General features: G+C 42.6%; 1 protein-coding gene across 2 annotated transcripts in view; it reads left to right on the top strand.

The window, feature by feature from the left end:
- LOC139538880 (ubiquitin-conjugating enzyme E2 E3) overlaps positions 1–23,657 on the top strand; it is a 62,779-nt gene that overhangs the window by 25,658 nt on the left and 13,464 nt on the right. For both annotated transcript variants that reach the window (XM_071341401.1, XM_071341402.1), the window contains exon 4: positions 21,672–21,804. In XM_071341401.1, coding sequence (XP_071197502.1) covers positions 21,672–21,804 — 133 coding nt within the window. The remainder of the gene's footprint in view (positions 1–21,671; positions 21,805–23,657) is intronic.

Below are 23,657 nucleotides of genomic sequence, written 5' to 3'. Positions count from 1 at the left end.
TTGATACACTGCCGATTTTGCAGGTTTTCCTACTTACAAAGCATGTAGAGGTCTGTAATTTTTATCATAGGTACACTTCAACTGTGAGAGACGGAATCTAAAACAAAAATAAAATAAAAAAAGTATTTGAACACCTACCAACCAGTAAGAATTCCGGCTCTCACAGACCTGTTAGTTTTTCTTTAAGAAGCCCTCCTGTTCTCCACTCATTACCTGAATTAACTGCACCTGTTTGAACTCGTTACCTGTATAAAAGACACCTGTCCACACACTCAATCAAACAGACTCCAACCTCTCCACAATGGCCAAGACCAGAGAGCTGTGTAAGGACATCAGGGATAAAATTGTAGACCTGCACAAGGCTGGGATGGGCTACAGGACAATAGGCAAGCAGCTTGGTGAGAAGGCGCAATTATTAGAAACTGAAAGAAGTTCAAGATGACCCTCGGTCTCGGGCTCCATGCAAGATCTCACCTCGTGGGGCATCAATGATCATGAGGAAGGTGAGGGATCAGCCCAGAACTACATGGCAGGACCTGGTCAATGACCTGAAGAGAGCTGGGACCACAGTCTCAAAGAAAACCATTAGTAACACACTACGCCGTCATGGACTAAAATCCTGCAGCGCACGCAAGGTCCCCCTGCTCAAGCCAGCGCATGTCCAGGCCCGTCTGAAGTTTGCCAATGACCATCTGGATGATCCAGAGGAGGAATGGGAGAAGGTCATGTGGTCTGATGAGACAAAAATAGAGCTTTTTGGTCTAAACTCCACTCGCCGTGTTTGGAGGAAGAAGAAGGATGAGTACAACCCCAAGAACACCATCCCAACCGTGAAGCATGGAGGTGGAAACATCATTCTTTGGGGATGTTTTTCTGCAAAGGGGACAGGACGACTGCACCGTATTGAGGGGAGGATGGATGGGGCCATGTATCGCAAGATCTTGGCCAACAACCTCCTTCCCTCAGTAAGAGCATTGAAGATGGGTCGTGGCTGGGTCTTCCAGCATGACAACGACCCGAATGTCACGTTCTGACCTTAGTTATTTTGTTATGTCTTTGTTTTAGTATCGTCAGGGCGTGAGTTGGGTGGGTTGTCTATGTTCGTTTTTCTATCTTGTGTTTTGCGTTTGGCCTGGTATGGTTCTCAATCAGAGGCAGGTGTCGTTAGTTGTCTCTGATTGAGAGTCATACTTAGGTAGCCTTTTTCCACCTGTGTTTCGTGGGTGATTATTTTCTGTTCTGTGTTTGTATTTTCACCGATCAGGACTGTTTCGTTTCGTTCTCGTGTTTTGTTGTTTTTGTTCGAGTATTCATTTTCATTAAAAGAGATAATGAATACTTACCACGCTGCACCTTGGTCCTCCTCTCTTTCTCCCAACGACGAACGTTACACCGAAACACACAGCCAGGGCAACTAAGGAGTGGCTCCGTAAGAAGCATCTCAAGGTCCTGGAGTGACCTAGCCAGTCTCCAGACCTGAACCCAATAGAAAATCTTTGGAGGGAGCTGAAAGTCCGTATTGCCCAGCGACAGCCCCGAAACCTGAAGGATCTGGAGAAGGTCTGTATGGAGGAGTGGGCCAAAATCCCTGCTGCAGTGTGTGCAAACCTGGTCAAGAACTACAGGAAACGTATGATCTCTGTAATTGCAAACAAAGGTTTCTGTACCAAATATTAAGTTCTGCTTTTCTGATGTATCAAATACTTATGTCATGCAATAAAATGCAAATTAATTACTTAAAAATCATACAATGTGATTTTCTGGATTTTTGTTTTAGATTCCGTCTCTCACAGTTGAAGTGTACCTACCTTTACATGCTTTGTAAGTAGGAAAACCTGCAAAATCGGCAGTGTATCCAATACTTGTTCTCCCCACTGTATACTGTACATATTAATATTCTTAGTTACAGTTAAATGAGATCTTTAGATAGAGAGGCTCTGTGATACAAGATGTTTTTTTCATCTGTTTTTTAAAGCTAAACTTGCCTTTTGTCTGACTAACCTTTGGTGGCAAAGCATTCCACGATGACATGGCTCTATACGTAACAGAGCGACGCATTACATCTGTTTTTGGTTTGGGTACCGTGAAGAAACCCATAGTGGGGGGTATGTATGTCTGTTTGAAGTGTATGCAAATAGATTATACAAGTGGTTCGGCATTTTCAACATGACACATATTTCATAAAAAGACTTGAAGAGAAGTAGTCAATTCCTCCTCAATCCTCAGCCATGAAAGACTATCATGCATGTTGTTGATGTTAGTTGTGTGTGCAGTTAAGGGCAAGGAGTGCTGCTTTGTTTTGAGCCAGCTGCAGCTTTACTAGGTCTTCTTTGCTGCACCTGCCCATATTACCGCACAGTAATCAAGATGGGACAAGATCAGTGCTTGAACAACTAGTACAGTTTATGTTTATGTCAAAAACGCACTTTCTTGGGACTTGAGTTTTCCCTGTTACTCTCTGTATTGAGCAGGAGCATCAGGACATCAGCAGGGCTTGTCTGAAATGTCGCTCCAGATCACAAACTTTACATCATGATAACTTTGCTGGCAGCTGGAGTGAAGTGCACTCAGTGCAGTGGTGGGGCTCGCTTCTCAGAGCTCTGTCAGGTTTCTGCATGCGCTGCTCTCTTCCTCCCAGGTGTGTGCGGAACAGAACAACTCAGTATGCTTAGTTAAGTACTGTATCAATGATGCAGTGAGATCCCACTGCCTACTGCTGCCAATACTTCAGCTATTTAGATACAGACGGTTGAAAGAACATCCCATTTTCCCCTCTGTGGATCAATAAAGTTTATTCAATCAATCAGGCCCTCAGATGATCCCCAAATTCATTTTCAAGTTATTGATGAATCTTTCCGGAAGCTGCTTCAGGCCCCCAGCTGATTGTCAGCCATGTTTGTGCTCTATGACATACAGCACCAATTCAGATAAGGGAACTCCTGTTTAAGAACATCCCCTCTGTCGGATTCTGTCGTCTCACCATTTGTTTGCCTTTATAGATGATTTTGTTACTTTTAAGATGCTGGATACTTTACTGTGATAGCTTTAGCTTGCCGTGGTGATAAATTGTAGTCGTTTTGTGGCGGAGATAAAAAAATAAAAAAAATAACCACAAAATGATTCACAAATACTTCACAAATAATGCACAAATGTCTCCCAAACATGTTTTATAAAGGGCAGTATCTGTGATTAATGGCATATAAATATCAGTTTATTTTCTCTGGAAGCCGTTTCATCTCACTCTGCCTGTGATGTAATGGCTCGTGATAAAGCTGACAGTTTATGTAGCATATCAGGTTCAGATACAGTCTTGCTTAACATACGGATATCTATTTGTGTCAGATGTACAACAACAACACGTCTAAAGGAAAATAATGATTCTTGAAAAGATCTATAAAATCCATCTTTTATAAACGCTTGAGGAGAGCACTATAGACCAATGTCTCGGAGAATGTACTGAAGTCAGGACGATCACAAAAAAGGGGGTGATGAATTATTGTAGTGGTCTATCAAAAGAGTTACGTGTTCCTATTAAAAGGACTTTCTCCACTCGCAACTAGCTAGTTTACCGCAGTCTTATACCATTATGATTGAGGATAAATGCTAAATGCATCCTAAAGATATAAATTATGTGAAGTGAAACATAAATTGAAATAGTGTGTGGTAATGATGCGTGTGGCTGTTATATTCAACCATAGCAAAGCTGAGGTGTGGTGTATTGATTGTTTCAGCATTTGTTCGGTGTATAGTGTTGGGTGGGAGGCATAGCTAGACACTTTCATTTGATTGCGCTCCGCTCTTCTCTAGGCAGATGTAGCATCATTGTTCTGCAGTATTACCTACACTTCTCATGTCTCTTTGTGTCGTAATAAAGTGCTCTGTATTTGACACTTTAAGAGCTGTGGATTATGGTTATTTATATAATAACATCATAATTACAGAGAGCTGCCTGGCCACTGACTTTACACACTCTCTCTCTCACTCACACACACACACACACACACACACACACACACACACACACACACACACACACACACACACACACACACACACACACACACACACACACACACACACACACACACACACACACACACACACACACACACACACACACACACAGATGGATAGATAACAGTCTAAGTCATATCCTGTAACATGATTATAGTTTCTGGTGCCAGCAGGAGGGAGAGGGAGGAGGGGGAGAGCGGGAGAGGGGGGAGAGCGGGAGGGAGGAAGAGAGAGGGGTGGCCTAGGGAGGGGGAGAAGGGAGCCCTATTGGCCCTGGTAAAAAGTAGTGCACTACATAGAGAATCAGGTGTCATTTGGGACACAGACCATAGCTCTGGATCGATGTGGGACCACAAACAGGAAACACCATCAGTCAGTATTGTTTTGGACGTTTTCTCAATTTTTTCTAGCTATTTATTCTGGATTTCCTATTTTGCCTCTGGCTTGGAAGGACTCCCCTGGAAAAAGCTTTTATACTGAAGTGCTTGCCACTTCTGTAAAGTGAGTGTGAAAGAATCAGAACCTAAGTCTTGTTAATAGCAAGAGTTTTCTGTGGAGCGTAAGGTTAAAGGGGAAATCAGCAGTTGCTACACCCATTTTTTTGTGACTTATAAATGAATTATGTGTACCCATTGATATGAATATAACTTGTAAATGCCTGATGAGCTTAGTTCAACTGTTGTTCCCCATCAGAACCCAAAATACAAGCTTGTTTTACGCCAATGTTTGTAAACAAATAAAATTTAAAACATACACTGTATAGCATCCTAACATGGTTAAAACTATAATTTTGATATCATGGATGGTCAGTGCTTGCATCCACAGCTCTGTCTATGAATTTGAGAGTGATTAAACTTCTCCAGCTCTGCCCTTAGCTTTTTATCGAACCAGGGGTGATTGCTGCTTTAAAGGGTAACAAGTCCTTACATGGTTGCTAACTGAACTCTGCAGTGTGGGGCGACTGAACGTAGTACGTACGAGGAACAGGAAGGAGGTTCTCTGCAAACACACAGGAGGTGATTTGTGTGCACACTTGCATGTAACCTGAGGAAACCCTTTATTACACCATACTACCAGCCCTGGGGCTGCAGGGAGAGAGCGGGAACCAATGACAAACCCACCACTCCACAAACACACATTACTGAGGTCAAGCCATTTTATAGCAGGAATATTGCCAGACATTCACCACTAACTAGCAGGCCTTAACTTGGCTTGGATCCTATTTCATATTATGTAACACAAGCAGCATATTGATGTAATTGCATCATAAATGAATGTGTTGTATGTATTTTGTCTCCAGTGGGGTTTGGGCCTAGTCAGTGTGGCTATACATGAATGTATTGTATTTTCTCCAGATGGGTTAGTTAGTATACATGTAGCTAACCTGTCTACGAAAATGCATGCACCCATGACTGTAAGTCTCTTTGGATAAAAGTGTCTGCTAAATTGAATATATATTATACTAATATAAATTCATGTGTTATATGTACTTCTGCGGGATTAATATAGCCTGGTCCCAGATCTGTCTTTGATATTTACATTTACATTTAGGTCATTTAGCAGACGCTCTTATCCAGAGCGACTTACAAATTGGTGCATTCACCTTATGATATCCAGTGGAACAACCACTTTACAATAGTGCATCTAACTCTTTTAAGGGGGGGGGGGTTAGAAGGATTACTTTATCCTATCCTAGGTATTCCTTAAAGAGGTGGGGTTTCAGGTGTCTCCGGAAGGTGGTGATTGACTCCGCTGACCTGGCGTCGTGAGGGAGTTTGTTCCACCATTGGGGTGCCAGAGCAGCGAACAGTTTTGACTGGGCTGAGCGGGAACTGTACTTCCTCAGAGGTAGGGAGGCGAGCAGGCCAGAGGTGGATGAACGCAGTGCCCTTGTTTGGGTGTAGGGCATGATCAGAGCCTGAAGGTACGGAGGTGCCGTTCCCCTCACAGCTCCGTAGGCAAGCACCATGGTCTTGTAGCGGATGCGAGCTTCAGTGGAGAGAGCGGAGGAGCGGGGTGACGTGAGAGAACTTGGGAAGGTTGAACACCAGACGGGCTGCGGCGTTCTGGATGAGTTGTAGGGGTTTAATGGCACAGGCAGGGAGCCCAGCCAACAGCGAGTTGCAGTAATCCAGACGGGAGATGACAAGTTCCTGGATTAGGACCTGCGCCGCTTCCTGTGTGAAGCAGGGTCGTACTCTGCGAATGTTGTAGAGCATGAACCTACAGGAATGGGTCACCGATATCATGCTAACTGCTAAAAGATCTGGGACCAGGCTAGGTTAGCATGGCGGTGGTGGTGTTTCTTTCTGTCTACCACACCAGGAAGGCTGTCTGTCTTGGCCAGCAGACAGATACTATACCTGGGAGGATTTCTAATCTCTGTATGTTAGCTGTGTTCATGCCACTGCCCCAGAGATTAGTGGTGTTCGAACATTTAAACGTTCAAACGTTTAAACGAAATTGGGATTCTTAATAACGTGAAGAAAAATCCCACAAAATTAAGATTGCAGTGCAGTTATCACAAAACTGGTTATCATTATTTTTTGTGTTATAGCCGAACTAGACAATAGGCTATAAAGGCTACTTTAGGCTACTTTGGTGAATTTGCGAAGAATGCAAGACCGATTACCAAGACATATGCACACCAAATATTTTTCTGCCAACCCCCTCCTCTCTCTACATTGCGCTGGCTTGCCCGGGGCGTATTCATTACGCCAATTCTGTTGCAAAACGTTTCTTAAACGGAAGCAAACGGAATGACACGGGAAGGGATCTACCTACCTGTATTTGTCCAATATAAACTCTCGTTTTAGTTGCAAAATGTTCAGTTTTGCAACTCTTTGGACTAATGATTACAACCCTGCTCTTTCTCTTGGCTTATGATGCAAGTGTGTGTTCAGTCTTTGGTCTTTTGGGTGTAGAGTATCCTAGCCTATTCATTGATGATAGGCCCTGCTTTACTGAAGTTGCGAGACATTGCAAACCAAGAAATCGAGGATTCAATTATTTTGTAGTCGACTCTCCACCACTATGTCATCATCGTTAACAGCTAGAAAAATGGTGAACTCCTGTATGGCAATACTTTGAGAAGTTAAATGAAAAGGAAAAGCAAACTTTGTGAGGTGAAATTGAGGTACAGTAATGGAAGTACTTGTGCAATGCTTAACCATCTGAAAGGGACTCACTGTGAGACCGAAACCCTTGCTGGCAGCAGCACAGTTGAATTGTGAATTTCTGTGGAATAAAAAAAAAATCAAACCGAAAACGGATAGAAAAATGCAGTTTAAAAGTTAAAAATAATTGTCCATTTGTCACATCCCTACCAGAGATTCTAGAGTAGTCTGTAATTCTGCCAGACGAGTTTAGGAGTAGTAACCCTTGTAGTATGACTGACTGAATACGGTGTGACTGCTGAGGTGTTGCTGGCTTGGCTTGGTGATTTTTTATATTTTTTATTTTATTTCACCTTTATTTAACCAGGTAGGCCAGTTGAGAACAAGTTCTCATTTACAACTGCGACCTGGCCAAGATAAAGCAAAGCAGTACACACAAACAACAACACAGCTTTACACATGGAATAAACAAACGTACAGTCAATAACACAATAGAAAAAAGTCTATATACAGTGTGTGCAAATGGCGTGAGGAGGTAAGGCAATAAATCGGCCATAGTAGCGAAGTAATTACGATTCAGCAAATTAACACTGGAGTCATAGATGTGCAGATGATGATGGGCAAGTAGAAATACTGGTGTGCAACAGAGCAAAAAAGTGAATAAAAACAATATGGGGATGAGGTAGGTAGATTGGATGTGCTCATTGCTCAGACAGCAGTAATGCTATATGGTTTAGTAGTAGTAGCTAGGGTTGAATAGCGGGAAACGGGTTACCGAGATTTACCGAGATTTCCTGCCCAAATCCACTCTCTTTTCCTGGAATCAATAACTGTGAGAAACCTGTAAATTATAATAAATTATTTTTATGAACAGGATTATGTGAAATGGAACTGTTACATTTCTAAATCTGGCTTCTCTTTGGCCTACTCTCAGCTATCTGCATGATCAATCATCAACACTCAGGGTGGGGACAGACAGCACATTTCGGTATGGAGTGCAGTTTACAATGCATGTATCATCTCATCACGGTAACTTTTTTCTTGTGACAGGTATACATTTGCTGCAGATGAGCAGATACAATAGTAATATAAAACTGAGTGCATGTCTAATTTACACATATCCATCTCGCTTTCGGGGTCACCTTATTTTTTTTGAAAGATATATATTTTTAATTGCAGATGCAAAGTTTTAAAACAGGCAATCACTCGAATATTGTTGCTTTAAATAATTGTGCACGTGAGCACTCTCTCAGTCTTTTTCTCTCTCCATCAATTCCATTCAAATTGCATCCAAAATAAATAATCCTGTTCAAGATAGATAAAAAATATAAACTGAACAAAAATATAAATGCAACTTGTTAAGTGTTGGTCCCATGTTTCATGAGATGAAATAAAAGAGCCCTGAAATGTTCCATATGAATAAAAAGCATATTTCTCTCAAATGTTGTGCACAAATGTGTTTACATCCCTGTTAGTGAGCATTTATACTTTGCCAAGATAATCCATCCACCTGACTGACCTGTGTGGCATATCAAGAAGTTGATAAACGGCACGATCATTACATAGGTGCGCCTTGTGCTGGGGACAATAAAATTTGCAGTTTTGTCACACAACACAATGCCACAGATGTCTCAAGCTCTGCAAGAGTGTGCAGTTGGCATGCCGACTGCAGGAATGTCCACCAGAGCTGTTACCAGATCATTTAATGTTGTTTTAGAGAATTTGGCAGTACAGTGGCTTGTGAAAGTATTCACCCCTCTTGGCATTTTTCCTATTTTGTTGCCTTACAACCTGGAATTAAAATAGATTTTTGGGGGGTTGTATCATTTGATTTACACAATATACCTACCACTTTGAAGATGCAAAATAATTTTCTTTGTGAAACAAACAAGAAATAAGACAACAAACAGAACTTGAGCGTGCATAAATGTTCATCCCCCCCAAAGTCAATACTTTGTAGTGCCACCTTTTGCAGCAATTACAGCTGCAGTCTCTTGGGGTATGTCTCTATAAGCTTGGCACATCTAGCCACTGGGATTTTTGACCATTCTTCAAGGCAAAACTGCTCCAGCTCCTTCAAGTTGGATGGGTTCCGCTGGTGTACAGCAATCTTTAAGTCATACCACAGATTCTCAACTGGATTGAGGTCAGGGCTTTGACTAGGCCATTCCAAGACATTTAAATGATTCCTCTTAAACCACTTGTGTTGCTTTAGCAGTATGCTTAGGGTCATTGTGCTGCTGGAAGGTGAACCTCCATCCCAGTCTCCAATTGCTGGAAGACTGAAACAGGTTTCCCTCAATGATTTCCCTGTATTTAGCGCCATCAATCATTCCTTCAATTCTGACCCGTTTCCCAGTCCCTGCCGATGAAAAACATCCCCACGGCATGATGCTGCCATCACCATGCTTCACTGTGGGGATGGTGTTCTCAGGGTGAAGTGTTGGGTTTGCGCCAGACATAGTGTTATCCTTGATGGCCAAAAAGCTCAATTTTAGTCTCATCTGACCAGAGTACCTTCTTCCATATGTTTGGGGAGTCTCCCACATGGGGAGTCTCCCACACTTTTGGCGAAAGGCATGTGGGAGCAATGTCTTTTTTTCTGGCCACTTCCATAAAGCCCAGCTTTGTGGAGTGTACGGCTTAAAGTGGTCCTATGGACAGATACTCCAATCTCCGCTGTGGAGCTTTGCAGCTCCTTCAGGGTTATCTTTGGTTTCTTTGTTGCCTCTCTGATTAATGCCCTCCTTGCCTGGTCCGTGAGTTTTGGTGGGCGGCCCTCTCTCGGCAGGTTTGTTGTGGTGCCATATTCTTTCAATATTTTAATAATGGTGCTCCGTGGGATGTTCAAAGTTTCAGATTTTTTTTATAGTCCAACCCTGATCTGTACTTTCCACAACTTTGTCCCTGACCTGTTTAGAGAGCTCCTTGGTGGTGCCCCTTGCTTAGTGGTGTTGCAGACTCTAGGGCCTTTCAGAACAGGTGTATGTATACTGAGATCATGTGACAGATCATGTGACACTTAGATTGCACACAGGTCGACTTTATTTAAGTAATTATGTGACTTCTGAAAGTAATTGGTTGCACCAGATCTTATTTAGGGGCTTCATAACAAAGGGGGTGAATACATATGCATGCACCACTTTTCAGTTTTTTTTTTTTTTTAGTTTTTTTTTTTCATTTCACTTGACCAATTTGGACTATTTTGTGTATGTCCATTACATGAAATCCAAATAAAAATCAATTTAAATTACAGGTTGTAATGCAACAAAATAGGAAAAACACCAAGGGGGTGAATACTTTTGCAAGGCCCTGTACGTCCCACCGGCCTCACAACCGCAGACCATGTGTAACCACGGCAGCCCAGGACCTCTACATCTGGCTTCTTCACCTGTGTGATCATCTGAGAACCAGCCACCCGGACAGCTGATGAAACTGTGGGTTCACACAACCGAAGAATATCTTCACAAATTGTCAGAAACCGTCTCAAGTTCGCTCATTTGCGTGCTCGTTGTCCTCACCAGGGTCTTGACCTGACTGCAGTTTGGCGTCGTAACCGAATTCTGTGGGCAAATGCTCTCCTTCGATGGCCACTGGCATTGTGGAGAAGTGTGCTCTCCACAGAGGAATCCCAGTTTCAGCAGATGTCATGGTGAGTGCGAGCAGTTGGCTGATATCAGCATTGTGAACAGAGTGATCCATGGTAGCAGTGGGGTTGTGGTATGGGCAGGCAGGCAGAAGCTACAGACAACGAACACAATTGCATTTTATCGATGGCAATTTGAATGCACAGAGATATCGTGACGAAATTCTGAGGCCCATTGTCGTGCCATTCATCTGCCGCCATCACCTCATGTTTCAGCATGACAATGCACAGCCCCATGGCGCAAGGATCTGTACACAATTCCTGGAAGCTGAAAATGTCCCAGTTCTTCCATGGCCTTCATACTCATCAGATATGTCACCCATTGAGCATGTTTGGGATGCTCTAGATCGACTTGTACGACAGCGTGTTCCAGTTCCCGCCAATATCCAACAACTTCACACTGCCATTGAAGAGGACTGGGACAACATTGCACAGGCCACAATAAACAGCCTGATCAAATCAAATCAAATGTATTTATATAGCCCTTCTTACATCAGCTGATATCTCAAAGTGCTGTACAGAAACCCAGCCTAAAACCCCAAACAGCAAGCAATGCAGGTGTAGAAGCACGGTGGATAGGAAAAACTCCCTAGAAAGGCCAAAACCTAGGAAGAAACCTAGAGAGGAACCAGGCTATGAGGGGTGGCCAGTCCTCTTCTGTCTGTGCCGGGTGGAGATTATAACAGAACATGGCCAAGATGTTCAAATGTTCATAAATGACCAGCATTGTCAAATAATAATAATCACAGTAGTTGTCGAGGGTGCAGCAAGTCAGCACCTCAGGAGTAAATGTCAGTTGGCTTTTCATAGCTGATCCTTAAGAGTATCTCTACCGCTCCTGCGGTCTCTAGAGAGTTGAAAACAGCAGGTCTGGGACAGGTAGCACGTCCGGTGAACAGGTCAGGGTTCCATAGCCGCAGGCAGAACAGTTGAAACTGGAGCAGCAGCACGGCCAGGTGGACTGGGGACAGCAAGGAGTCATCATGCCAGGTAGTCCTGAGGCATGGTCCTAGGGCTCAGGTCCTCCGAGAGAGAGAAAGAAAGAGAGAATTAGAGAGAGCATACTTAAATTTACTCAGGACACCGGATAAGACAGGAGAAGTACTCCAGATATAACAAACTGACCCTAGCCTCCCGACACATAAACTACTGCAGCATAAATACTGGAGGCTGAGACAGGAGGGGTCAGGAGACACTGTGGCCAACTCTATGTGAAGGAGATGTGTTATGCTGCATGAGGCAAATGGTGGCCACACCAGATACTGACTGGTTTTCTGATCCACACCCTACCTTTTTTTAAGTATCAGTGACCAACAGATACATATCTGTATTCCCAGTCATGTCAAATCCATAGATTAGGGCCTAATGAAGTTATTTCAATAGACTGATTTATTTATGTGAACTGAATTTCAGTAAAATCTTTGAAATTGTTGTATGTTGTGGTTATATTTTGTTCAGTATATATATACAGTACCAGTCAAAAGTTTGGACACACCTACTCATTCAAATACATTTTACATTTTAGATTCTTCAAAGTAGCCACCCTTTGCCTTGATGACAGCTTTGCACACTCTTGGTATTCTCTTAACCAGCTTCATGAGATAGTCACCTGGAATGCATTTAAATTGACAGGTGTGCCTTGTTAAAAGTTAATTTGTGGAATTTCTTTCCTTAATGCGTTTAAGCCAATCAGTTGTGTCAAGGTAGGCGTGGTGTTCAGAAGATAGCCCTAATTGGTAAAAGACCAAGTCCATATTATGCCAAGAACAGCTTAAATAAGCGAAGAGAAACAGTCCATCATTACTTTAAGACATTTGAAAGTTTCTTCAAGTGCAGTCGTAAAACTCATCAAGCACTATATTGACACTGGCTTTCATGTGGACCGCCACAGGAAAGGAAGACCCAGAGTTAGCTCTGCTGCAGAGGATAAGTTCATTAGAGTTAATTGCATCTCAGATTGCAGCCCAAATAAATGCTTCACAGAGTTCAAGTAACAGACACATCTCAACATCAACTGTTCAGAGGAGACTGCGTGAATCAGGCCTTCATGGTTGAATTGCTGCAAAGAAACTACTACTAAAGGACACCAATAATAAGAAGAGACTTGCTTGGGCCAAGAAACATGAGCAATGGACATTAGACTGGTGGAAATCTGTCCTTTGGTCTGATGAGTCTAAATTTTAGATTTTTGGCTCCAACCGCCATGTCTTTGTGAGACACAGAGTTGGTGAATGGATGATCTCTGCATGTGTGGTGCGCACTGTGAAACATGGAGAAGGAGGTGTGGGGGTGCTATGCTGGTAACACTCTCTGTGACTTATTTAGAATTCAAGGCACACTTAACCAGCATGGCTACTACCCCATTCTGCAGCGATATGCCATCCCACCTGGTTTGCGCTTAGTGGGACTATCATTTGTTTTTCAACAGGACAATGACCCAACACACTTTCAGGCTGTGTAAGGCCTATTTGACCAAGAAGGAGAGTGATAGAGTGCTGCATCAGATGTCCTGGCCTCCACAATCATCCGACCTCAGCCCAATTGAGATGGTTTGGGATGAGTTGGACTCAGAGGGAAGGAAAAGCAGCCAACGAGTGCTCAGCATATGTGGGAACTCATTTCAAGTGAAGCTGGTTGAGAGAATGCCAAGAGTGTGCAAAGCTGTCATCAAGGCAAAGGGTGGCTACTTCGAAGATTATGAAATATGTTTTGATTTGTTTAACACTTTTTGGGGGACTACATGATTCCATATGTGTTATTTCATAATCAATGAGAATGGTAAAAGACTGAAATAATAATTTATTGAATGCATTAACAGAAATGACTGTAAACAAACAAACATTGTAGATTAGAAATTAATGGTAAATTTACTAGCGGTGATATATTTAATGGAGAATTGATAGACACTAACAATCAAACACAAACAATTCAAACAATGAAGTTATGAAACAATGAATGTGCACAAATTTGTGGGAGGGAACGCATTCTGGATAGAGATGTGCATCTTAGCCACATTCTCTTTCTTCTTGGCCTGTGCCATCCCTGCGGCCCCCGCAATGGATCAGTTCACTGAGATGGGCGAATAAGACAGGTGTCTCGTGCACCATAAAATATATATATATATTTGCTACTGCTCGACAAAAGAAAATCTCTGTCAACCAACAGCCTATCGACCAAACAATCGGCCAGTCGACTAATTGGGGTTAGCCCTACACTCTACACACTCACACACACACACACATACTCACACTGACACTCCAATACACACACACACTTAATTTGCTCACACACACACATAACACATACTGAATCTACACACATGCACACGCACACACACTCACATACAATCATATTAAACGCGGCTGCTACTCTGTTTATCATATATCCTAGTCACCTTACCCCTGTACATATCTAACCCTAACACTCCATTATCCCTGCACATTCGCTCATGACTGCACGGCCAGGCACAACTCCAACACCATCATTAAGTTTGCCGATGACACAACAATGGTAGGCCTGATCACCGACAACGATGAGACAGCCTAAAGGGAGGAGGTCAGAGACCTGACCGTGTGGTGCCAGGACAACAACCTCTCCATCAACGTGATCAAGACAAAGGAGATGATTGTGGACTATAGGAAAAGGAGGACCGAGCACGGCCCTATTCTCATCGACGGGGCTGTAGTGGAACAGGTTGAGAGCTTCAAGCTCCTTTGCGTCCACATCACCAACAAACTAACATGGTCCAAGCACACCAAGACAGTCGTGAAGAGCGCACGACAAAACCTATTCCCCCTCATGAGACTGAAAAGATTTGGCATGGGTCCTCAGATCCTCAAAAGGTTTTACAGCTGCACCATCTTACCGATTCCGATATATCTGCTAAAATACTGTTTTACATCGGGGAAATTAAAAAGTTAAAACATTTCACACTGAATTCTCATACATTGCAATCCAAAAGACCAATTGTCCAATAACTATGCTTCAAATGTTGATTTCATACATTGTGACAATAATGGCACATCTTGACAATGGCCACACGTGTTCTGATAAGCACTAGATTCCCTTTTCATCCTATTTATTGAATATCGGTATCGGTGGAGTTATCGGCCTGTACTGTTATATAGTGTTAAAAGGCCAATATCGGCCGATATATCAGTTGTATTATACTATAATACAATATTCTTTTTTTATTTAACCAGGCAAGCCAGTTAAGAACAAATTCTTATGTTACAATGACGGCCTACCCTGGCCAAACCTTCCCCTAACCCGGACAACGCTGTGCCAATTGTGTGCCGCCCTATGGGACTCCCGATCACGGCCGGTTGTGATGCAACCCAGGATCAAACCAGGGTCTGTAGTAACGCCTCTAGCACTGAGATGCAGTGCCTTAGACCGCTCCACCACTCGGGAGCAATTAATACTGTCTTAAAAAAGATTAGCCTACTGGAGTTTGTTTAATTTATTTACCCAATTACTACACTGTAAAACCATGAAACGTGGCACGTTTATAACCTAAACATCAGTGTTGAAAACGTACACATTAGGCATTTAGATTTGCCAATAGGTGTTCTCATCTTAAACACAGGTGTTTAGAATGCAAGTTTAAACATGATAGTCAGCTTTTTCCAGTCAGTTTCCAACCAGGAGAACACCCATATCTCCTTAGTGTTCAGATTTGTTTTTTTTCTTCCTATCATCCTGTTTAGAATGCATTTTAGTCATTGATGTAGTTTTCCATGCCTTTTAATCAGATCAGTGTTAGGAATGTCTGTCACCTTACCTACATTTCAGCACAACAGAACAGGACATTTGATTCAAGAAATTGTTTCAGTCATGTGGTGTTGTTTCTCGATCGTGTTAATTTCCATGAACTCTCTGAGTGGAACGATCGGCTACATGACTCGGGCAGGGGAAGCAGTTTGAGTTTGAAGTGGAGGGAGTACAGGGCTTAGCATGTCTCGAGGAGGCTAAAAAGAGATTTTGGCTTGGAAAAGTTGAATATTTTCAGGTGTAGGGTAATTGGTGAAGGGAGGAGGATGGTTTTGAATCTGTAAAATTCAAATCAAACTGTATTTGTCACATGCGCCGAGTACAACAGGTGTAGACCTTACTGTGAAATGCTTACTTACAAGTCCTTAAGAGTTAAGAAAATATTTACCAAATAAATAAAAAGTAACACAATAAAATAACAATAACAAGGCTATATACAGGGTGTACCGGAAACTGAGTTAATGTGCAGGGGTACAGGTTAGTCAAGGTAATTTGTACATGTAGGTTGGGGCTAGCGATGATGGGGGAGAAGGTATGTTGAGGAAGATTAGTGTCAAGTTCAAACAGAGTGAGCCGGACGCCAGGTCGAGTTCTGGAGGTGAAATGGGTGGAACCAGGCCTTTTGGCTGATCCATGGGTGGTTTCAGGTTGGGTGAAAAAGATGGTGGGTGCTGTTGAGTTGGTGAAGGTAACCCGAAGTGGACTTGTGATGTTTGTTTGTATTACTTTAGCTCGGGGGGCACAGGCGCTCCGTGCGATGCAACTTGGGGAAAGCCCTGTATCTTGCTTTGCACCATTGAAGGGAGTGATTTCTGGGGTAATGTTAAGTGTGGAGGTGGAGCAATTTAAGTTGAAGATTCCTGGTGTTTGTGACACCAACCGTTCGTTGCGACGCAGATTCGGTGGGGAGCGTGGTGAAACAGAGGTGTAACGGTCTGTTTTTTTTAGCTTTGATTCAGAGTCTTTACCTGACAAAGTAATGTTATGATATATGAGTTATGCTGTTAGAGCTGTTGTGCTGAATACACTGCGCTGTTATAGGTGTCACGTTTATGGGCGTGTTGCAGCAGTGTGTAGGAGGGAGACTCCAAGATGTGGGAAGTGTGCAGGAGGACATGGGACAGAGGAATTTGTCGTTTTGGTGGGAAAAGTTGTGTGTGTCAACTAGAGGTCGACCGATTATGATTTTTCAACACCGATACCGATTATTGGAGGACCAAAAAAAGCCGATACCGATTAATCGGCCTATTTTTATTTTTATTTGTAATAATGACAATTACAACAATACTGAATGAACACTTATTTTAACTTAATATAATACATCAATAAAATCAAATTTAGCCTCAAATAAATAATGAAACATGTTCAATTTGGTTTAAATAATGCAAAAACAAAGTGTTGGAGAAGAAAGTAAAAGTGCAATATGTGCCATGTAAGAAAGCTAACATTTAAGTTCCTTGCTCAGAACATGAGAACATATGAAAGCTGGTGGTTCCTTTTAACATGAGTCTTCAATATTCCCAGGTAAGAAGTTTTAGGTTGTAGTTATTATAGGACTATTTCTCTCTATACGATTTGTATTTCATATACCTTTGACTATTGGATGTTCTTATAGGCACTTTAGTATTGTCAGTGTAACAGTATAGTTTCCGTCCCTCTCCTCGCTCCTACCTGGGCTCGAACCAGGAACACATCGACAACAGCCACCCTCGAAGCAGCGTTACCCATGCAGATCAAGGGGAACAACTACTCCAAGTCTCAGAGCGAGTGACGTTTGAAACGCTATTAGCGCGCACCCCGCTAACTATCTAGCCATTTCACATCGGTTACACCAGCCTAATCTCGGGAGTTGATAGGCTTGAAGTCATAAACAGCGCAGTGCTTGAAGCATTGCGAAGAGCTGCTGGCAAAACGCACGAAAGTGCTGTTTGAATGAATGCTTACGAGCCTGCTGCTGCCTACCATCGCTCAGTCAGACTGCTCTGTCAAATATCAAATCATAGACTTAATTATAACATAATAACACACAGAAATACGAGCCTTAGGTCATTAATATGGTCGAATCCGGAAACTATCATCTCGAAAACAAAACGTTTATTCTTTCAGTGAAATACGGAACCGTTCCGTATTTTATCTAACGGGTGGCATCCATAAGTCAAAATATTCCTGTTACATTGCACAACCTTCAATGTTATGTCATAATTACGTAAAATTCTGGCAAATTAGTTCGCAACGAGGCAGGCGGCCCAAACTGTTGCATATACCCTGACTCTGCGTGCATTGAACGCAAGAGAAGTGACACAATTTCACCTGGTTAATATTGCCTGCTAACCTGGATTTCTTTTAGCTAAATATGCAGGTTTAAAAATATATACTTCTGTGTATTGATTTTAAGAAAGGCATTGATGTTTATGGTTAGGTACAGTCGTGCAACGATTGTGCTTTTTTCGCAAATGCGCTTTTGTTAAATCATCCACCGTTTGGTGAAGTTGGCTGTCTTTGTTAGGAAGAAATAGTCTTCACACAGTTCGCAACGAGCCAGGCGGCCCAAACTGCTGCATATACCCTGACACCATTTCCCTAGTTTAAAGAAATTCATGTTAGCAGGCAATATTAACTAAATAGGCAGGTTTAAAAATATATACTTATGTATTGATTTTAAGAAAGGCATTGATGTTTATGGTTAGGTACACGTTGGAGCAACGACAGTCCTTTTTCGCGAATGCGCACCGCATCGATTATATGCAACGCAGGACACGCTAGATAAACTAGTAATATCATCAACCATGTGTAGTTAACTAGTGATTATGATTGATTGATTGATTGTTTTTTATAAGATAAGTTTAATGCTAGCTAGCAACTTACCTTGGCTTCTTACTGCATTCGCGTAACAGGCAGGCTCCTCGTGGAGTGCAATGTAAGGCAGGTGGTTGGAGCGTTGGACTAGTTAACTGTAAGGTTGCAAGATTGAATCCCCGAGCTGACAAGGTAAAAATCTGGCAGTTAACCCACCGTTCCTAGGCCGTCATTGAAAATATGAATGTGTTCTAAACTGACTTGCCTAGTTAAATAAAGGTGTAAAAAGAAAAAAGAAAAATTGGCCAAATCGGTGTCCAAAAATACAGATTTCCGATTGTTATGAAAACTTGAAATAGGCTCTAATTAATCGGCCATTCCGATTAATCGGTCGACCTCTAGTGTCAACTGTAGTGGTGCCCATGTTACTGGGGATCGGAGGTGTCTGGTGTGAGAGAGGTAGGTTGACGTGGCCAGGGTCAGAGTAGTGCAGAAGGTGTCGTATTCTGAGGCAGTGAAGAAAGTAGTGGATGAAGGGTGAGGGATTCTGAGAGGATCCCTGTGAATAGTAGATATGTGCCAGAATAGAGGAATAGGCCAATGAGTGATATACAGAGTGGACAAAACATTAAGAACAACTTCTCTTTCCATGATATAGACTGAACCGGTGAATCCAGGTGACAGCTATGATCCCTTATTGATGTCACTTGTTAAATCCACTTCAATCAGTGTAGATGAAGGGGAGGAGACAGGTTAATGAAGGATTGTTAAGCCTTGAGACAATTGAGACATGGATTGTGTATGTGTACCGTTCAGAGTGAGAATGGGCAAGACAAAATATTTAAGTGCCTTTGAAAGGGGTATGGTAGTAGGTACCAGGCGCACTGGTTTGTGTCAACAACTGCAACAGTGCTGAATTTTTCACACTCAACAGTTTCCTGTGTGTATCAAGAATGGTCCACCACCCAAAGGACATCCAGCCAACTTGACACAGCTGTGGGAAGCATTAGAGTCAACATGATTCTGAAATAGTAGATATACTACCGTTCAAAAGTTTGGGGTTTACTTAGAAAGAAAGGCACATTTTTTGTCCATTAAAATAACATCAAATTGATCAGAAATACAGTGTAGACAGGGTTAATGTTGTAAATGACTATTGTAGCTGGAAACGGCTGATTTTTAATGGAATATCTACATAGTTGTACAGAGGCCCATTATCAGCAACCATCACTCCTGTGTTCCAATGGCACGTTGTGTTAGCTAATCCAAGTTTATAATTTTAAAAGGCTAGTTGATCATTAGAAAACCCTTTTGCGATTATGTTAGCTCAGCTGAAAACTCTTGTTCTGATTAAAGAAGCAATGAAACTGGCCTCCTTTAGACTAGTTGAGTATCTGGAGCATCAGCATTTGTGGGTTCGATTACAGGTTCAAAATGGCCTGAAACAAAGTACTTTCTTCTGAAACTTATCAGTCTATTCTTATTCTGAGAAATGAAGACTATTCCATGCGAGAAATTGCCAAGACACTGAAGATCTCGTACAACGCTGTGTACTACTCCCTTCACAGAACAGCGCAAACTGTCACTAACCAGAATAGAAAGAGGAGTGGAGGCCCCCCTAAGTACATTAGAGTGTCTAGTTTGAGAAACAGGCGCCTCACAAGTCCTCAACTGGCAGCTTCATTAAATAGTACCCGCAAAACACCAGTCTCAAACTCAATAGTGAAGAGGCGACTCTGGGATGCTGGCCTGAACAGGTTGTAGGCTGTGGAACTCTGCACAAAACATATCCTAGTTTCCTTGAGATATGTACATTAAGGGACAGGTTTACATAAGCCTGATCCCAGATCTGTTTGTGCTGTATAGCCTACTCCTATGGTCATAGTTGGGTCACGCTTTATTTGGTTAGTGCTGCTCTTCCATCTGTAGATGCTCTACAGATGGTCATACTATTAACAAACTCTGTTGATAAGCAACTGCTTGCTAAGGTTACGGTTAGGGTAAGGTTTAGAATAAGGGTTAGGGTAAGGGTTAAGGTTATGGTTAGAGCTTTGGTGTGGCTTAATAGATAGTTTAAATGTTACTGCTAGTCTGTAGATAGTCTGTAGAGCATCTTCAGATAGACTATCCAAATAAAGTGTTACCCAAAGTTAACTATAAAACAGGGCAAACAGATCTAGTACCAGGCTAGATGTACCGTTATTCCTAAATGAAAGTTTCCTGTATAGTAACAGTGAGATCAGGTAACAAGGTGAGGGAGTGTCTCAGACAGCCAGGCTGGCAGCTTAAAGAAGGGCTTCTCATGCCTCTGCTGAAGGCTTGTCAGATTGATGTGTGGAAGGAAGATGTGAAAAGATTGATCTGTCTCTACCACCAGATATCTCCAGTGAAGGACAGATGGCTATAGTTAAAGCATCATCACCTGTTTTGGCATTCTGTCCCTTTGTCCTCTAGCTCAGAGTTCTTTGTCTAGACTCTAGATCTTATGGGTAAAACAAACTGTTTTATTTTGCTCCAAAACCAGGATTAGAATAATGATCAGCCTGTGTTTGATTTAACTTCTCTGACTGACATCGTATACAATATGGGACAAGGCTAGTGATCATACATTTATACAGTGGTATTGATTTTATTTACACCCGTATTATTGACAGTGCTGTAATCAGGGTGTATTTTTATCAACTGTCCTATTGACAATGGGTCGAGTACTTTACTGAGAGACTGGTGAGTGGTGAGTGGCCTCTGTCTCTCTCTCTCTCTCTCTCTCTCTCTCTCTCTCTCTCTCTCTCTCTCTCTCTCTCTCTCTCTCTCTCGCTCTCTCTCTCTCTCTGTCTCTCTCTGTCTCTCTCTCTCTTTCAAGGCTACTGACAGACGTGTGTGTGTGTGCGCGCGCATGTGTGTGTGATGTCTTTTCATCACATGGTAATAGAGCCGAGGGTGAATAGTGAAGACAGTGTAGATAAGTGTCTGTCTGCTCAAGGCAGCCTCCACCCCCTCATTCACCTGCTTGTCTGAGTGCTACATTAACACATAGCTATCTCTCCTGTTAAGATATGCTTCTACAGCCTATTCAGGTAGAGCCCTGACTGTCTGGCTTTCCCCTGTGGTAGCTTGTCCATTTACATCCATTTAAAAGGGTCTGGAGGAGTGATGCTGGTCTCTAACTGAAGAACTGAGGTGTAATAGGTACCCTCACATTATTGAATGTCTCCACAGTTTTATTGAGTATAACGTTTTGACCTGTAAGTCTTTGTCAGGCTTAACAATAAAAGCAGAAAGGGTTTCACTTACCACTTACTCTGGCTGTTGTCTATGTGTATTTGCAGTGCGGGACCCAAGGGAGACAACATCTATGAATGGAGATCCACCATCCTGGGACCACCAGGCTCTGTGTACGAGGGAGGGGTCTTCTTCCTAGATATCACCTTCTCATCCGACTACCCCTTCAAGCCACCAAAGGTACTGTACGCTTTATTCACTTGCTTTATAGGTTTAGAGGTGGTTGGTTAAACAGTTCAGTAACATGGGAGCCTCTGCTTGTGTCCCAAATGTCACCTTGTTCCCTATGTAGGGAATAGGGTGCCGTTTAGGACGTTGCCTCTGTCTGCAGTTAGTCCTCTATTGTTCTACATGGAGGTCAGGGCTGACAGGAGTTTGCTGAGGTCATCAATTGAAACCTTGAGGCTGATTAACATGATGTCTTGTCTTGTCTTGTGTTTTTGACTAACTGTGGCGCTGCCCAGCCATCATCTCCTTGAGGCTACTACACAGCAGCAGTTACACTACAGCACTCTGCTCTACTGTCACATGACTGTGGAGACCAGGGGACCAAAATAACCCTGAGCCATTTAACACAATGCTGTTATTATTGAGAAAGAGAGGCAGCAGCAGCAGCCACTAAGAGAGAAGCCCAGCAGAGTCTCTTTGTGTGTCCCAAATGCCCACTATTCCCTACATAGTGCACTACTTTTGACCCAGGCCCTTAGGGCTCTGGTCAAAAGTAGTGCACTGGTCAAAAGTAGTGCACTACAGTGCCTTCAGAAAGTATACACACAATACCACATAATGTCAAAGTGGAATTATGTTTTTAGAAATGTTTCCAAATGAATAAAAAATGAAAAGTGGAAATGTCTAGTCAATAAGTATTCAACCCCTTTGTATGGCAAGCAGGAGTAAACATGTGCTTAACAAGTCCCATAATAAGTTGCATGGACTCACTCTCTGTGCAATAGTGTTTAACATGATTTATGAATGACTACCTCATCTCTGTCCTCCACACATACAGTTATCTGTAAGGTCCCTCAGTCGAGCAGTGAATTTCAAACAGATTTAACCACAAAGGCAAGGGGGGAAGGTTTACCAATGCCTCGCAAAGAAGGGCACCTATTGGTAGGTGGGTAAAACATTTAAATATCCCTTTGAGCATGGTGAAGCTATTAATTACACTTTGGATGGTGTATCAATACACCTAGTCACAACAAAAATACAGGCGTCCTTCCTAACCGGAGAGGAAGGAAACCGCTCAGGGATTTCACCATGAGGCCAATGGTGACTTTAAAACGGTTACATAGTTTAATGGCTGTGATAGGAGAAAAGTGAGGATGGATCAACAACATTGCAGTTACTCCACAATACTAACCTAAGGGACAGAGTGAAAAGAAGGAAAACATGCATCCTGTTTGCAACAAGGCACCAAAGTAATACTGCAAAAAAAAATCCAAAGCAATTTACTTTTTGTCCTGAATACAAAGTGTTATGTTTGGGGCAAATCCAATACATTACTGAATACCACTCTCCATATTGTTATTATACCCACTTGTTTCAATCTTGGCTCATCGCTGCAACTCCCCAACGGGCTCAGGAGAGGCGAAGGTATGCAGACTAGCTGGCTGGTATGTTTACGGACATCGCTCCCTATCCCAGTCTGCTGTCCCCACATGCTTCAAGATGGCCACCATTGTTCCTGTACCCAAGAAAGCAAAGATAACTGAACTAAATGACTATTGCACCGTAGCATTCACTTCTGTCATCATGAAGTGCTTTGAGAGACTAGTCAAGGATCATATCACCTCCACCTTACCTGACACCCTAGACCCACTTCAGTTTGCATACCGCCCCAACAGGTCCACAGACAATGCAATCACCATCACACTGCACACTGCCCTATCCCATCTGGACAAGAGGAATACCTTTGTAAGAATGCTGTTCATTGACTACAGCTCAGCATTCAACACCATAGTACCCTCCAAGCTCATCATTAAGCTTGAGGCCCTGGGTCTCAACCCCGCCCTGTGCAATTGGGTCCTGGACTT

Source organism: Salvelinus alpinus, chromosome 14 (genome assembly GCF_045679555.1).
Source record: "Salvelinus alpinus chromosome 14, SLU_Salpinus.1, whole genome shotgun sequence".
In the NCBI taxonomy this organism is placed as follows: domain Eukaryota; kingdom Metazoa; phylum Chordata; class Actinopteri; order Salmoniformes; family Salmonidae; genus Salvelinus; species Salvelinus alpinus.
Note: the sequence above shows the minus strand (reverse complement) of the source record. Positions and strands in the feature narration are given on the sequence as shown.